This window comes from Sinocyclocheilus rhinocerous, unplaced genomic scaffold (genome assembly GCF_001515625.1).
Source record: "Sinocyclocheilus rhinocerous isolate Xijiao unplaced genomic scaffold, SAMN03320098_v1.1 scaffold70, whole genome shotgun sequence".
NCBI lineage: Eukaryota > Metazoa > Chordata > Actinopteri > Cypriniformes > Cyprinidae > Sinocyclocheilus > Sinocyclocheilus rhinocerous.
In genome coordinates, this window is record NW_015624555.1 from 328,121 (window position 1) to 344,925 (window position 16,805).

A 16,805-nucleotide genomic window follows, 5' to 3' on the forward strand; every position below is an offset into this window, starting at 1 on the left:
GCAACTTTACAGATCTTCTTTATGCACCAAGAGCTTGTAACACTCCAAAGAGAAAGGAAAAATTGAAATCGCATCATATGACCCCTTTAATGATGTTATGTAGTGTGTGAATAATAAAGGAATTACATACTTGTATTGCATTTAATTGCTTTGTATTCCAGAATATTTCACAGTTAAATGATTAGAACACACTCATTAGCAATTTAAAAAATCTGCCATTATTAGCACAGCGGGTTAACTGCAAACTCTGCTTGGACAGTGTCCAGATGCTAGTGGGGGAACAGGTAGTGTTAGCGCTGAATAGATGCTCTGACACAAAGGTGTCTGTGATGGTAATTGAGCTTCATTAGCGATTAGCGGCAGCAGCGTGCTGTGGCTCAGTTGCCTGGGTCAGGTTAGCGCTAATGTGCAGTGGCACTGTAATAACTGCCGCGTTACAGCCTTGTCAGAGCACCGCGCAGACGTTAGCGGTGTATCTCCCTGTGGGTGGTGAAACAGAGGGTGGGGGAATGTTTCTGTATCTGCAGGATGGCATACGCTCAGAGGCAGTCAACACTGCACACACAATCATATTAATTTAAGGTGAGACTATTATCCAGCTCGAATACATTAGCACTTCTGCATGCAGAGCAATATTCTGCCCTTGTCGTGTTGGAGCAACACAGCACAGTGGCTGTTTTGATGAAGCTGGGATGCAGGAGGTGTTGACCTCAGTGTGATGTTGCCTCACTCTCAGGCACTGTTTTTAGATAAATGAAACCAGGGTCCATGAATTAGAAATATCTAGAGTTCCAGACGCAACAGACAATGCAGGGAAAGAAGAGAGGAGGACATCTGATGGCACTGAAAATATTCCATGCAGTGTTTCTTGATCACTTTGTTAAAGTAGGCTTCTCATGACTTCTCAGTTTTGCTAATCAACAGGGGTGCATTTAACAAAAGCATCGTTAGCAACTAAGCTCACGAGTTCCATCATTACCAAACTAGTTCAAGGATTTGGTGATTCCCCAATCCATAGCTCTCAGTGAACATTCACAGTCAGCATCGCTAAATTGTGTGGAAGTTGGAACTACAGCTCTCAACCTGTGGTTAGAATGATAGTTTTTTGTTTGTATGACATATGGACCATAAATAGATCATGCAGTTAAGCAAAATAAGCAAGTTGACATAGTACAATCTACACTTTCATTCCATACATATATAAATGTAATTCTATGTCATTTTCTTAAGAAAATGTAAGGTTGCACTTTATTTACAAGTCATATTTTATAACTGCATATTCACAATTTACATTTATATATTCAGACTTATATGTTCAGATTTACATACATTCCCTATTTACATGTATATATTCAGGTTTATAAATTTATATTCCGATTTACTTCTATATATTCAGATTTGTGTCTATATATTTAGACTTAAAACTGTATATTCTGATTTACATTTATATATTCAGACTGACTTCTATATATTCACAATTTACTTCTACATATACAGATTTTATATAATTATTTCCTGTTTGGCCCTTCATAATATGCATTTTATTTTATAGTATATATAATTGTGTAACTGTATAAAGTTGTATTTATTTATTTTTACTTATTTACTTATTTTTATTTACTCATAATTCATTGAAAAATGCAACAGCAAAAAAAGTCACACTTCATTCAATGTCGGCACACTTTAATTTACAATAGGCCTACGTGCATTTACTTGTTACATATGAAAGAACTGATAATAAAAGGTAACTATGTGGTTAGAGTTAGGTTTAGGGGAAGGTTCAGGGTTAGCACCTAGTTATTACTCAGTAATTGTAATTGCTATAACAAGTACAAAGTATGTACATGTGAATTGGACTGTAAAATAAAGTGCTACTGAATGTAAAATTAAAATGCTGTCATCATTCACTCAAGTTGTTCCAAACCTATATTCTGTTTTTGTTGAACACTAAAGAAGATATTTTGAAGTTGAACAGTTGTTGGACCCAACTGACTTATGTTTTTTTGCATAGTATATAGGGAAGTCAATGGGAACAAGTAACTGTTTGGTTCTAAAATATCTTCTTTTGTGTTCAGTAGAAGAGAGAAAGTCATACAGGTTTGGAAAAACATGGGGTTGAGTAAATGATGACAGAATTAAAAATTTTGGGTGAACTATCCTTTTTTTGAGGAGTGCACACATGAGTGCGTATTTTTGTACCACATGGGAACCAAAGAGTGAAACCCGCAAAATATCAGAGAACAAAAACAGTGAAGCAGTTCCCAGATGTCATGTTCATAATTTCCAGCAATAATCTGACATTAAATTGAGAAGTTATCAATCCACCACCTGCTTCACGTCATTAACAACAGTTCTCACCAGTGTGGTTCAAATGACGGATGTGCGACAAAATTCCTACATCTTCGGGAAAGAGCCGTTCTTTATAGTGGAAAAAGGTCATTCAGATTCTTCACACTTAGGAAAAAAATGGTACACTTTAAGTTCTTTGAGGAACCATGGTTCTTCTATGGCATCACTGTGAAAATCCCTTCTTGGAACTTTTACCTTTAAGAGTGTATGTAAATGACTGGGCACTGAATTGGTTTCAGGGCAGTTTGCAAGAATGTGGCTTGTGTTTGAACACTCCAGATGAACTCCCAGCGTGGCTCGCTCACATGTAAATACAAAGCACTTCAGGTCAACTTTATTTTCACAATTCCAAATATATTTGGCCACTACATGTTAGCATACACAGCTAATGACTTGTAGATACACTGTGACGCAGTTTGTGGATAAGAATAATTTTCCTCCTGCTGTTGCTATGTATAGAACAAATACAACTCAAGTCATGTGATCCAGGACTCATCGACATAGTGACAGTAACAAATCTACTTTATATACAGGGAAAAAAAATTATATATATATATATATATATATATATATGAGAAGTTAATACGATCATTCAGCAAGGATGCATTAAATTGATTAAAAGTGACAGTAAAGACATTTATAATGTAAAAAAAAAACTGTTCTTTTGAACTTTCTATTGATCAAATAATCCTGAAGAAAAAAATCATGGTTTCCACAAAAATATTAAGCAGGACAGCCATTTTATTAACATAATAATAATAATATATGATAATAATAATAAATGTTTCTTGAGCAGCAAATCATCATATTAGAATGATTTTTGAAGGATCTTGTGACACTGAAGACTGGAGTAATGATGCTGAAAATTCATTTTATGTTATTTTATTTTTTATTGTTTTTAAATTTCACAATATTACTGTTTATACTGTATTTTTGTATTTTGTATTGTTTACTGTATCAAATAAATGCAGCCTCAGTAGGAGATTTCTGAAAAACAATAAAAAAGAACCTAAACTTTTGAACGATAGTGTAAATTATTATTATTATTATTATATTTATTTATTTATTGCACCAAATATTAATAGTTTCTTGATGGATCTTGTGCAATTCACCAGATTGTTGAATTAGCTAAATTTTGTTTCAGCCCAAAAGAGCACATCTTAGAAAACATCTCTAATATCCACACAGCTCCCGTGTACCTGAATTATAACTCCTCTCAGAGTTTCCCGGTTTGTTGGAGGTCCCCTTTTCTTTTTGTTGTTGTTTAGCAGCCAATGGCATATACCTTATTCCCCTGATTTGGATATGACTTCACCAGAAGACATAGCCAAAAAAATGTACTCTTTCAAGTTCACATCATCCCTTGAAAATCAATACCAAAGTATCGAGTGCGGCAGCTGACTTTGTTTTCCAAACTGTCCCCACACAAGCCCAATAAAAGTTTAAGAGCACTAAACCATCATGAGACCACAACTTGAAAGGACATTTATCTGGCCACTGTATAATTTGCTCTGGAGTGTATATCCATTAGTCCATCAAGCTAAAAACAAAAGGCCAGTGGAGAGGATGACTCACATGCGTTTACACCGAAGCTGGAGTCATAATCACAGCTGAAATGTTTGCTAATAGGGTGCAAAGCTGTCATTCTGAATTAATTTTTTTCTGCTCAGCCCCCTGCATTTATGGCGTCTTTTTACCACAGAGCTAAGAGGATGAGTTGGGCATCAGAGCAACAACAGCTGCAGGCTACATTGCATGCTTTCTCTCTCACACACACACACACACACACACACTCACACACACAAGTCTCTCAGCTGGAGTTAGTTTGTGCTATGCTGGCTGGTCTTCTATTGAGGTAATTAGACTCTCTGAATGCCTCCAGCCTGCTCTCTCTCTCTCTCTTTCTCTCTTTCTCTTACCCGAAGCTCCACACACTCCAGATTTTCAACTCATTTATTGATGTGTTTTTCAGTGTGGATCCACTCTCCCCTTCAATTTACGTTTCTCCCTCCACTGTCAAAACACACTCTCCTTTCCAGGCCTACACCCATCAAGTTTCACCGACTGAATTTTTCATTAACTGATCCCACTTTTTATGCCGAAAGTGTTTTAATCTCCAAGCGGAAGACAGATTAATGTCCTCCTGTCTGGTTTTGACTCACATGATGCGTTGTCTCAAAGACTTTGAGAAATTAGTGCATTTGGGGCAATTTGGAAAGTCTGCGTCCATGACCGCATGCCAGAAACAAACCAACTGCTCGAGAACAACAGCAGTTAGCAGCCACAGACAGTGGTAATTCTAATGGTGGGAGATATATCAAGCAAATGAAGGGGTGATTTACATGGAGGTGTTGTGTAATGATTCTCCATTCCTTGAGACACAATCCTGTTCAGAAACACTTCTTATAGAGCATCTGTTTGAAGTGTGTGATGTGTGTTTTTTAATGGAGGATGTAATTTGCTCTTGTGCAGTATGTCATCATTACCTGTCTGTTTACATTTACATTTATTTCAAGAAGTGGCTTGTTAAAGGAGCAATCCAGGTTCAATGCAAGTTAAGCTCTGTCGACATCATTTGCAGCATAACTCTGATTACCCACTTAGGGTAAACAATAATATGCAATACGGTAATTGTTCAAAATTAGAAAGTTACACTGTGATTTGCGATTACAAGCAATAAAAGTCCTTTTCTAACAATTAGATGTATAAATAATTATGAGAAATAAAATTGCAAATTGCGACAAATACTGTGGAAAAGGTCAAAATTGTGTAAAACGTAGTTGTGATTGTGTAAAACGAATTCGTAATTACAAGAATAAATCAGAACTGCGACAGCGACGCAATTTTAACGTATAAAGTTGCGATTATTCAAGTCAGAGTTGTGAAATGAAGTTGAAATTGTGAGCAATAGTTGCAATTATGAGAAATTTACATTTACCTTTATCTATTTAGCAGACACTTTTATCCAAGCTACCATAGACTGTAAAAAAAGATAGACGACGCGTCTCCTATTCATTCCTCTATAGAAAAGTGAAGCCAAAGCATCTCAGTATGGCTGCTGCCATCCGTGTGAGGAACACCCACAAGCGACTAACAAAAAAGGACAAAAAATGTTTTTGGGATTACCAAGGAGTCAACAATATCTGTAATATTCAGGTTTATTTGACAGCTAGATTAGGAAGCAAGCTATAGCAGAGAAGAAAAGTCGGTGATGGTCTCAGCAGTTTTTGAAGGTTTTGGAAAGTGACTTTTTGCCTCATTGTGAAGGAAAAACAATGCATAGAAATAAATTGAAATGAAGTTTGCGATCGTGAAATATGAACTTTGAACCTGTGAAAAATAAAGGTGAATTTACAGTGAAATTACAATAAATAAACGATATGAAGTTTAAATTGTAAGAAATAAAGTTGTAATTACTGGAAAATAAAGTCACAATTGTCAATGTAAAGTTGTAAAGAAGATTCTCAGATCTGAAGTTACAGTTTACAAGTTATTAAATCGCAATTACAATGTAGTCACAATCACAATAAATAGTCGCAAAAGTGAGAATTAAAGTTTAGTTTAGAAATTTAGTTACTGTTTGTTTGTTTTTTTCTTTTTTCCTGTGAGGTGAAAACTCTTCCATAGAACAGAGCCTGCTTTCCAGATAATTTAGTATCAGAAGTGTGAAGCACTTAGTAAAAAGCAGTTTATAAGGTGAGCTGTAATTTGTCTAAATCGTTCTTTTTGAAACGGATGGATGTACTTCTGGTTAAATGTTACAGATGTATTTCCTTTAAGTAGAGTTTGCTCCATTTACACACTCCCTTACTGGCATCTGTGCATGTTACATGCAAAGGTTACTGGGTTTACCGACATTACATGGTTGTGTCAGTGAAACTGAAAGATTGGATATAACTTCACAGGTCATTAAGCCATTCTATCGTACAATCACAGCAAATATAAAGTTTTAGTCTTGTGATCATAATTTTGAAACACTATATTTTAATGTTTACATCCTGGCCCAGTGCACTTTAATTATAAGGGCCTACAGTAAGTGAAAGACAAGTCAAAATTATGTTACCAACATCATGCCATGAAATCAACCCAAAACAATGCGTGAATGTCACCAATGCTCATTTTCTCAGAGCAGGTTTTTGTATATAATCACAAACAGGGTCTAATTAGTTATTGTCATTGGAGGGCTGACAATGTAAACAGTTCACTTTTTCATACAGCAGGGCGTATCATTGATTTTAGAGTGAGGTGAAGCTTCAATTAGCCTCTGATGGTGTATGAAAGCCAGCGGAGTGCTAACATTAGCATTGAGAGGGTGTATGAGAGAGGACATATCTCTGCCTCTGTGCCAGAGGTCTTTTTATAAGGCTCAATATAGAGAGCCCATGAGCAACAATGTGCAAATTGCTGCTTCATTAGATTTCCAGCAGCACTTAGAATGAGCGTGTCAGCATTTGAGGCTCTGCTGGTCCCAGCTGAGCTCTGTGTGTGTGTGTGTGTGTGTGTGTTGGCAACTTGTGGGTGGCTCAGCATTTGTATCCAGCTGAAATAGTGCAGGGTAAGAGGGCACTCTGGTGCCTGGAGAGAGAACACACTAGATCACACCTAAACAACACTACAAACTACATAAACACAGAAAGACACTCAGTACCGCAGTACTCTGCCAAGTAACCAACGGCAATGGTATTCATAGTGGACATAGTTTGTTTTACTGAACATTTAAACATCCCCTGAAGTGTGTTTATGTAAGGCATTATAAAAGTATCTAAACCTCATCATGACTTATACTTAATAAAACAGTCATAGTAATGCTTAGCAATTACACCTGACAAATAGCATTTCATGTTTTACTTTCAAATTCACAGTGGTTAAAGACATAATAATGTGAATTATTCAGTTTTATGAATATCATTATGATGTTTTAAGAATAGTGATATATCAACCCTTGTGAAAAAAGTGTTTAATTATGTTGAATGTGCACAAAAACTGTACATGCAGATAATATAATATTTATAAAATAAAATGGCACTTAAATGCTCTTTCATGACTACACATAAGTACACTTAAAACACACTATTTTATGAATGTCAAATGAAAAGTTTTTTTTTTTAAGTACATTTAAATCATTGTGTTTCAGTAATATTTTGTCATGCTTTAAAGAAGTACATTTATTTTGTAACATCAGTGTTGACTAATATTGTTAATAATGACTAATGTTAATGCATCATAACAAATGTGTCATTCATTATGACAAATGTGTCATTTCAAGTATATTTAAATACATGAATCACGAGTTTCAATAGAAATGACACTAAAGTATATTTAAGTTTAAAAAAGTATATTTAAAAGTATATTTAAGTTTCATTTATGGTATGCTTGTGGCATTCAGCAGTACACTTTACTGATGTACTGAAGTCTTACTTTAATTTAATTGCAATTAACATAGTATACAAGTATATAATTTCTGTAGTAAGCAAACTTTTTAAAAGTGTGCTAAAATGGATTTTGTTTTTTGTTTTTTCAATTAAGGGAATACATTGGCCAGACAATATTTGGAAAATTAGATATAAGTGGCATTGGCTCTTTACCTATTAAGTCTGTATGCCTAGCCAATTAACAGAAGTGTATCATTTCCAAACTCTACTGACAGACTGTCAACAGATAATAATGTATTTCATATTTCAAATACTTCTTTCTGAATTTTGAGTAGAATAAGTTAATACTGTTTTAGCAATTTTGTTTCTTGTCTATCTATTATTCAGTTTATTAGAACTAGTTCGTTTCAGCATCAATCACTGAAAACCACACGAATATCTTTAATAAATTATACATGCTTCTCAGAAAGAGATATTAAAGTAATTTCAATGTTATCTGTGTTTTTTTTAACTCATGAAACTGTGTGTTTACATGAACACGAGATCAGCCATACAAATGCATCATCGAGGGAAACAGCTCTGTTTTCAATAACTGATTTGTGTAATTAGAGGAATATTATAACACCTTTTTCTTAATGGCTCCTTTAATCTCTCTTGGCCAGAGTTCCTTTTCTCAATAGTGTGAGCCCTTCACATATTAATCATAGTCAACCAGTGCTTAATGTGTGCTGCTTTGTTTGCATCTTAATTCATTTATGCTTTTTCATTCAGCTGTAATCTATTAACATCCTACATCTCTATTCTTTCTCCCTCTTTCACTCTCCATCTCATTCATTTCTCCACTTCTTAATTGCACTCACAGTTGAGAATGTGTGTTTGGAGTATCTAGATGGGGCAAAGCTTGCTCAGAAATCCCTCTACATATTAATAACTTGTTTAATGTGTCAACAATGACATTTTGTCTCTCAAAGGCAACATATGAAATCAAATCAAGCTCCAGTGATGTGGATCTAATTGTGTGAATATCAGGTGACTCCACTTCATAATGTCTTATAAAGTCATCTATCTTAAATGTTGCTCATTAGCTTCTAAAATGGTCATTAATTAGATTGCACATGCAAATATACTGTACAGTACATATACTGTTATAGGACCTGCTATAGGTTGTTATTTTGAAGCTAAATGCTGTCATTTCGGGAAAAGTGGACCAAGTGTCAATACAAAATTTAATCATTTTAGTTTGTTACCTCAAACAGTTAGGATACAATTGCTTCATGAATTCCCATTTTATGACCAAAATGGTCAAAAGTTCATCCTGTTTTCTGGTAGTTGGCAAGCCTTGAACTGAACAGCCACCTCATAACTGTATGTATGCGTAATATATCCTTGTAAATCTACTATTAACTTTGACATTTAACTTTCCTTTGATTTAGCTTGTTAGCTTTGATTCATCTCATTTGGCATTGTAGCATGGGAAGTGCTGTCCAAGGCGGTGGGATATGTTCTTTTAGCCCTCTCAGAATGCTTTAAGACGGGCCAAAGAGAGGCCTGGGATTCGCGCACCTCCCTTTGCAATGGCCGTGGTCCTGCTCTTTCTGGAAAAAACACAACTCCAAACAAGCATAATTATGTGAGAAATATCTCCATCTGGAGCCTTTGGGGCTTTTCTGTGAGACTTTGATATTTAAAGAAAGCCACATATGGAGCGTTTCAAAATCATGAACATTTGGGTAATATTCCTGTAGCTCAATCTGTAGAGCACAGCGCTGGCAACACCAAGGTCCTGGGTTTGATTCCCAGGGAATGAACTGATCAAATGAGTCCCTTGCATGCTTTGGATAAAAGCATCTGCCAAAATGCATGAATGTAAATATAAAATGGGTAAAACATTTAGGTTACCTAGGGAATGTTGCTCATAGTACATGAAACAATGGAAGCTACAAAAAAATAAGAAAATATTCACGAAGTGTGCTTTTGCAAATATTTTCTAAATATCATAGTACTGCCTTTTCTTTTATTAGCATATTAAACTGGATTTATTAAGGGCAAAACCTCATGAAAACTTGCCAGGATGTTTCAGTGTGCTTGCTAAGGTGGTTTTTGATGGTTGCAAGGTGGTTTCGTTGGCATTTATGGTGATTTCCAGGTTTTGCTATACAGTTGTTAAGGTGTTCTGGATGGTTGCTTACTGGTCAAAAGAGCCCACCCTCAAGTCTCTTGTTTTCTGGTCTCTAGATGACTTGGATTCCTCCTACCATGTAATCACTAACAAGCCTTATTACACGGCTCTGTGGAATACTTGATTCTGATTGGTCAATCGCGCCATCCAGCGGTATGTTATTCCCAGATAACAACCGCCAGCTTCTGTTAAAAGCCCAGCATGAAAATAGCATGTAAATGTCGCCAACTCAGACACTTCAGTAAGTGTGTCCTACTTAAATGGAGTGCAAGTTAACCATTCAAAGCAAGTAGAAACTTAATGACTGGACCATATATGGCTGTATTGCCACAACAAAGCCAAAAACGTCCATAGAGACAGTGATGGGGTTGGTCCGTAATTTTTCTTAAATTTTCTTAAATTAAAAATGCTTTTAAAGACAGAGGGATTGTGGGTTACGGTACAGGTGATTCAAGAGCAACTGACCATCTTCAGATCAGTGGTTTGGCTTGGACATCAAGTGGTGACCCAACACAGAAACAAAATTGTATACAAGTAACACAAAGTGCTTAATATTAAATATAGTGTGTATTAACTTTAAAACAAACTGCATAGACCCAAAAATATATACAATAATGAGCATGAAATAGGCCGAATTGGTTGATGTTGGTTTCCGCATTCCGCATGTGGTTTCTCCTTGCTTTAAATGTTGATAAGCCAGTTTATTTTGCTATTATCATAATGACACACTATTATATGATTATTTGCATTTTATTTGCAATTACCATTGTTTTTTCCTGACCTAATCAGAATGTACCAGGAACCCACCAGTTGAAAAGCACTGCTTTAGATTATGGTATGGAAATGCATTTGACATCTGTGATGTGTTTGCACAGAAAGTAATCAGTGTAAGCAACTCAGATGGAATTATGGTCTTGTTTTGAACATTCGCAGACAGTTGAAACATTTTAATCAAGGACCAGACCCAATCTGAGCTTGGGAAACCAACCATCAACTTGTAAATATGCTCAGTGTGTCTCTGTTGTGAAATGAAGAGAACGGATCTTGTAATGATTCAGGAATCGCAGTCTTGTTTTGAAACAGGATCTATAATCCATTCCTCATGCGAACAGAGCATTGATTGAATCAAATAAAGCTTGTAATGGATTTAAGGGCAAAGGGAAGTCACAATCATCATCGTAGAGATGTGTGGCGAGTTATTCTTCAGGGTGATCTATAAAAAAATAATGCATGCGCTGCACGCAGATGATCGCTATATGAGGCGGTGGGTTGATGACTTATAAATGAAACTCCTTCAGGTCTCTTCTCATCTTCTCTCCCCATCGTTTCATGCTTTAAACTCTTTGTTGCTTTCGCCCACCAAACACATAATCGTGTTTAATGCCAAGACATCGCGTCCTCGAATTCTTTTGAACTTTTCAAATGTAACTTATTGATGGAAATCATAAATTGACAGTTCGTTCAATTCTCCTGCGCCGAAGACGTCTGGCTGGCTGGCGGTATTGACAGGTTTGCGGTCCAGACTAGATGTCTGAAATGGCCCCAGCTCTCTTTCTAAAGGGAATGAAATCAAACGTGGGCTTCTGAGCAGCGGCCCAGGTCTCTGCCTGCTCCAGCGACTGTAGGATTCGTTCATCTATAATTAACTATTAAAGTTCATTGAAGGAAAGGTTGAAAAAACAGACAGTTCTACTCTTGGATATGAGACACGGCGGGAGACGGCGAGAATAATAATGCAAACTTGCTCAGGGTTCGTTAGGATGCTTTTTTGATAGATCTGCAAATAATTACAAACTACAAACAAATACGAGAACAAAGGGGGCCTGCTGAAGTCCCGAGCTGCAGCGCTCGATTCGATCGGCTAGTTGCCTTAGTGGAATTTCTGGATGAACTCGGGTCTTAATGAGTCTCTGGCATCTCTCAGACACTGCTTTTTCTTGCCCCCCTCCATTGTAAGCTCTCTCCATCTGCAATCCGGCCCATCAGACAGACCGCCAGGCTGTGACTATCTGTCACATTGATCTGAGATTATGGTATCAGTGTAAACAGAGAGAAAAACACTAGTCGATGGGGTCCCCGTTGCTTCCAGTGATGCATCAGCCTTTGTGTCGGTGTGACCTGTGATAATCTCAGGGGAGAGGTCACATCTTCGGCCCTTGTATTAGCTTGTTTTTCTGTTACCAAGAGCCATGGATGGCGTGTTTTGAATATATTTTAGATGCTAGAGCTTTTAGGCGAGTCAGAGTTTGGTTTATTTGGTTGGTGTGAAATGGGATGGCCAAATTCGATGGGCAACAAGCTCCAGTGTGGACCAATGTGGATCTTTCTCAGCAGCAGTGTTTGTTTTCCCTGCCTTGTAAATGCATTGAATTAAATTCAGGATGTTTTTCAAAACAATCTCTTACAATTTTCACCAGATCTCACCAGATCTCTGGATCAAACCCTGAGTTGACAGAGGACCTTTATAGCGTCTATACCGGGTTGGATTTGTTTGCTTTCGTCAACCCTAAACCTTCTCTAAAACTCAGAGTTTGTTCAACTATCTTCGTGTAACAGACTACAGAAGTCTAGCTAGTGTTTATATTTGCGTGTACATGTGGTCTCATATTCCCTACTGCTTAGCACCAGCCTGGAAAATTGCTTCATTATAAAGCATGAATATTTAAAGTGTAAATTGTTCTAAATATTGTTATTTATTCATTAGAGTTATTTAAGATGTTTTGCTTATGCCTGGAGATCTTTTTGGGTTTGTAACAGCAACGTGCATTGACAGCACATTATTTAAAGCCATGATAAACTAGGAGGCCTCTGCAAACTCTTCCCTTACTGAATGTTAATAAGAGCCTTGACGGCTTTCACACGGCATTACTTGTGAGTGGATTTGAGAAATATATTTGCGCACTTGTGTATGTGTGAGTATATAGTGTGTTGTGTGCGCTGAGAGTTTCAAGACGGATTGTAAATAAATGCTAATATGGTATTTGTGAAGCAGCTATGGTATTTATATAGTTCATGAACTGAAATATTTACACTTATCTCTTACAATGTAGAGTCGCTGGTAATATCACATTTCACAGTTTGTTTGTTTTTTAAACCTTGGCATAAGCATTTTTCTTAGTCTACTAGTTTTCAGACCTTGAAGTGTCTAACATAAACCCTTATGAAAGCAGATATGTTATCGTTCCTTATAATGCAGCATTGAAATGTTCGTTTAATTTATCCAGTTCTTTCAGTCCCAGTGGCCCAGTTCTAGTTGAGTTTGCCCAGGGCCCGCTGTAACTCCTTCAGGGAAACACTTCCTGCTTCCTGTGTTCATGCAACGTGTGCTGCTTTACAAGGAGAAAGCTATTCCCAAAGCTACTCTATCCGATCTGTTTGGGGACGAATATATCTTTAATTATGAATAATGATGATAAGTAAACTTTGTTTACTTTTCATGACATTATATGCTTGGCAAATCTACAGCAAATCTGAACTAAGGCCCCCTTCATGGAAGTTAAAGGGTTAGTTCACCCAAAAATTAAAATTGGCTTGTTATTCACCCTCGAAGCACCCTAGGTGTATATGACTTTCTTCTTTCTGACGAATCCAGTCGGAGTTATATTAAAAATTGTCCTGGCTATTCCAAGCTCTATCATTGCAGTCAGCGGGTGTTGTAGTTGAACAGTCCACAAGTCGTCAAATAAAGCGCGCGCGTTCATAATAAAACATGCTTCACACGGCTCCGGGGGGTTAATAAAGGCCTTCTGTAGTGAATCCATGTATATTATATTATATTATATTATAGTATATTATACATTTTTCATACATAAAAAGGGTGAAATTAAGTTAATTAGTAGGGTGTTGTATTGTGTTAAAAAGTAAACAATATCATCTGTGACAAAAGGTAAAGGAACCAGGTTTCTCAGGAAGACTTGCCTTTCTCTCATGAGATTCCACAGCTGCTAACCAAAGGTCAACCTTATTAAGACAAAAAGATGGAGAGAAAATTACCTTCTGCTATCTTTCTTTTCTTTCGGTTTGTATGTGTGTATCACACCAATCAGTGCTATTTGCATAGTCAAAGGTCACAGAGGTTGGTGTTTTGAAAGAACAGCACATTTCACAGTGCTTTCTGTAACTGAGTCATATTTCTTTCAGGTGGTATTTGATTAAGAGGTTTAATGTATATTAAATATAACATTAAAATTTGAACTATATATTTTTTTTTTTGTTGCATTAGATAAAAAAAAATAAATAAAAAAAAAATATATAACCTTTTCATCAGTTGATTAAAAGTCAGAAAAATGTTGTTCTGAGAAAAGGTCTAACATCCACCACTTGGTTTGATATTCTGTACTGTATTTAATGTGATGCCGAGCATGCATTTTCGCTGTAGACCACACTGGCTGTCAGGTAGTTTGTTTTTGCTGCACATTGATAGTGCATGAGTGAACAAGTGGGCAATTTTGAATACAGCTTATGTCATGACACAGCTGTAGACCAGAGCGCTTTTTCTTGTCGTAATATAATCTCTAATGAAGTGTCAACATAAAGCAGCCTGGTCTGACCTTTGGAAAGGAATTTAATTTGCCTCCTTCTGGCATGTTTGACTCCATGTAGAACAATCTTGGATGGCCACATCTGAGGATACCATGAGAAGTGAAGTACTTATTGGATTAGAGCACTGTGGCCTTTCATGAACTCATAAATAATGCTGAGTATGACTGATAACTCTGAGACAGAGCCGAGTAATAGCCCCTTAGGTGGAGAAGTAAACAAACACTTTCTTTCCTTGCTCATTTTCTTTCTATTTATATCTTTCTATCTCTGTCTCTCTGTAAGTGATGTAGTCTATCATCAATTGGTTCAGTTGTCTCTTTGTTAGTTGCTTGTCCAGAGCAGCATCAGCTAGTGTTGAAAAATAAATGTGTGTGTGTGTGTGTGTGTTTTAAATGTTTAGATGAAAGAAATATGAAGGCTATTGAAGTAATATTTAACAAAAAAAATTAATTGTAGTGTCTGATATTTTAAAGACTTGAACTATAATGTAATAGCTGTCATGGGGAAAAAATAATAAAACAACATGAGGGTAAGTACATGATGATAGAATTTAAATTTTGAGCATGAATTATTTATTTTTTTAATGGTATTAGGCAGGTTCTATACTATGAAAACTTGTTTTCACTACGGAATAAAAAAAAAGTTTTTTATCTCACAATTCTAACTAATTTTCTCACCATTTTGAGTTTATATTATGTGACAATTCTGAGAAAAAGGCAGAAAATACAAGATATAAACTCAGAATTGTGAGATATAAATTTACAATTCTGAGACAAAAAAATTCAAAATTGCGAAATGTTAACTTTGCAATTCTGAGCAGAAAAGTCAAAATTGTGAGAGATAAACTCAAAAGCAATTGCAAGAAAAAAGTCAGAACTGTGCAAAAAGTCAACAATTACCTTTTTTTTAATTATTTGGTGGAAAAAAAACAGAATTGCAAGATATAAACTGCAAAATGTAAACTGTTTTCAGAGGGGGAAAAAGTCAGAATTGTGAGATACAAACTTAAAATTGGTGGATGTAAACTCAGAATTCTGAAAAAAGGCAGAACTGCGAGATATAAACTCAGAATTGTGAGATGTAAAGTCACAATTACCTTTTTTATTTTATTTTAATTTTTTTATACTGTGGCAGAAACGGGCTTCCACAGCTTTACAGCTCTGTCTGATACAACATGTCAAAGGTTCCGCTGATGAATGCATTGGCCCAGTTTCTCCTGCTGTTTAATAAAATCCAATGTGCATTAATAAAACAACCTGTACCTACATCTGTGCTGTCAATGGCACATTTGTGTGTTTTGAAGTGTGTCATATCATTTGACAAATATTCTCCTCTGTTCTTTTGCCTAAAGCCTCGCTGGAACCACACCGCGGACCAGCGAACCGACCGGTCACTCCAGTGGCGCCTCGGGCAGTTCCAGTGAATCGGAGAGCAGCTCTGAATCCGACTCGGACAGCGAGAGCAGTTCCAGTGACAGTGAGTGCAACCGAGCGTCCCGTGCTGCCACACCAGAGGTACTGATCACTTTACACCTCTCAAACTGTCACAACACATCCTCACATTGATCCATGACTCGTCTGTTCATTCTATTCGCTGATGGCTTACTTGTTGTTACAGGTGTATCTCAGTTCAAATCATACACTGCAGTATAGGGCCAAAAATATGTGGACACTCCATTCTAATTAATGAACCCCTTAAGATTTGTGTATAATTTCTATGAAGCTGCTTTAAAAAAGTATGCCTGACACCTCAGTGGCAAAATATTGGAAGGCCTGTCAAGACACACTCAGTTGTTAATATACCATCTTTACTTTTCTATGAAGCTGATTTAAAACTGTATTTACTGCAGATAGTGCTATTTTGATTTGAATGTGAAATTTTTTATTTGCATTTAAGCACAGTTGCTGTTACTGTAATACGAAAAAATCTCATTACTGTAATGTGAAAAGAAATTGTTATTTAAATGTTTTATTGTTGTAGTATCCAAAAATACTGTAGTAAATTTTATTTTTGGTAGCAGTCGATTGTTAGAATTTGTTTTGCCTTAATGATTAAAAAAAAACATTAAACGAAACTAAAAACAAACATTACTGGAATATTACTCTAATTGGAATTTGAAGGAGAAAATTGTTTAATTGTCATGAGCATAAAGCCATAAAATATTAAAATAAGATACATAAAATAAGTAAAAAAAACATTACAATATTCCTATCATAAGCATCATTTAAATTCAGTAAAATATTATTTCCACATGATTGATTGATTGATTGATTGATTGACTGACTGACTGACATTGATTGATTGATTGATTGATTGACTGACTGACTGACATTGATTGATTGATTGATTGATTGACTGACTGA

General features: G+C 36.1%; 1 protein-coding gene across 1 annotated transcript in view; it reads left to right on the forward strand.

Annotated features, from left to right (window-relative positions):
* The window catches only part of LOC107742425 (AF4/FMR2 family member 2-like), a 221,854-nt gene that overhangs the window by 179,678 nt on the left and 25,371 nt on the right, over window positions 1-16,805 (forward strand). Inside the window, exon 12 of the mRNA XM_016555376.1 lies at window positions 15,794-15,956. Within this exon, the coding sequence (XP_016410862.1) occupies window positions 15,794-15,956 (163 nt within the window). The remainder of the gene's footprint in view (window positions 1-15,793; window positions 15,957-16,805) is intronic.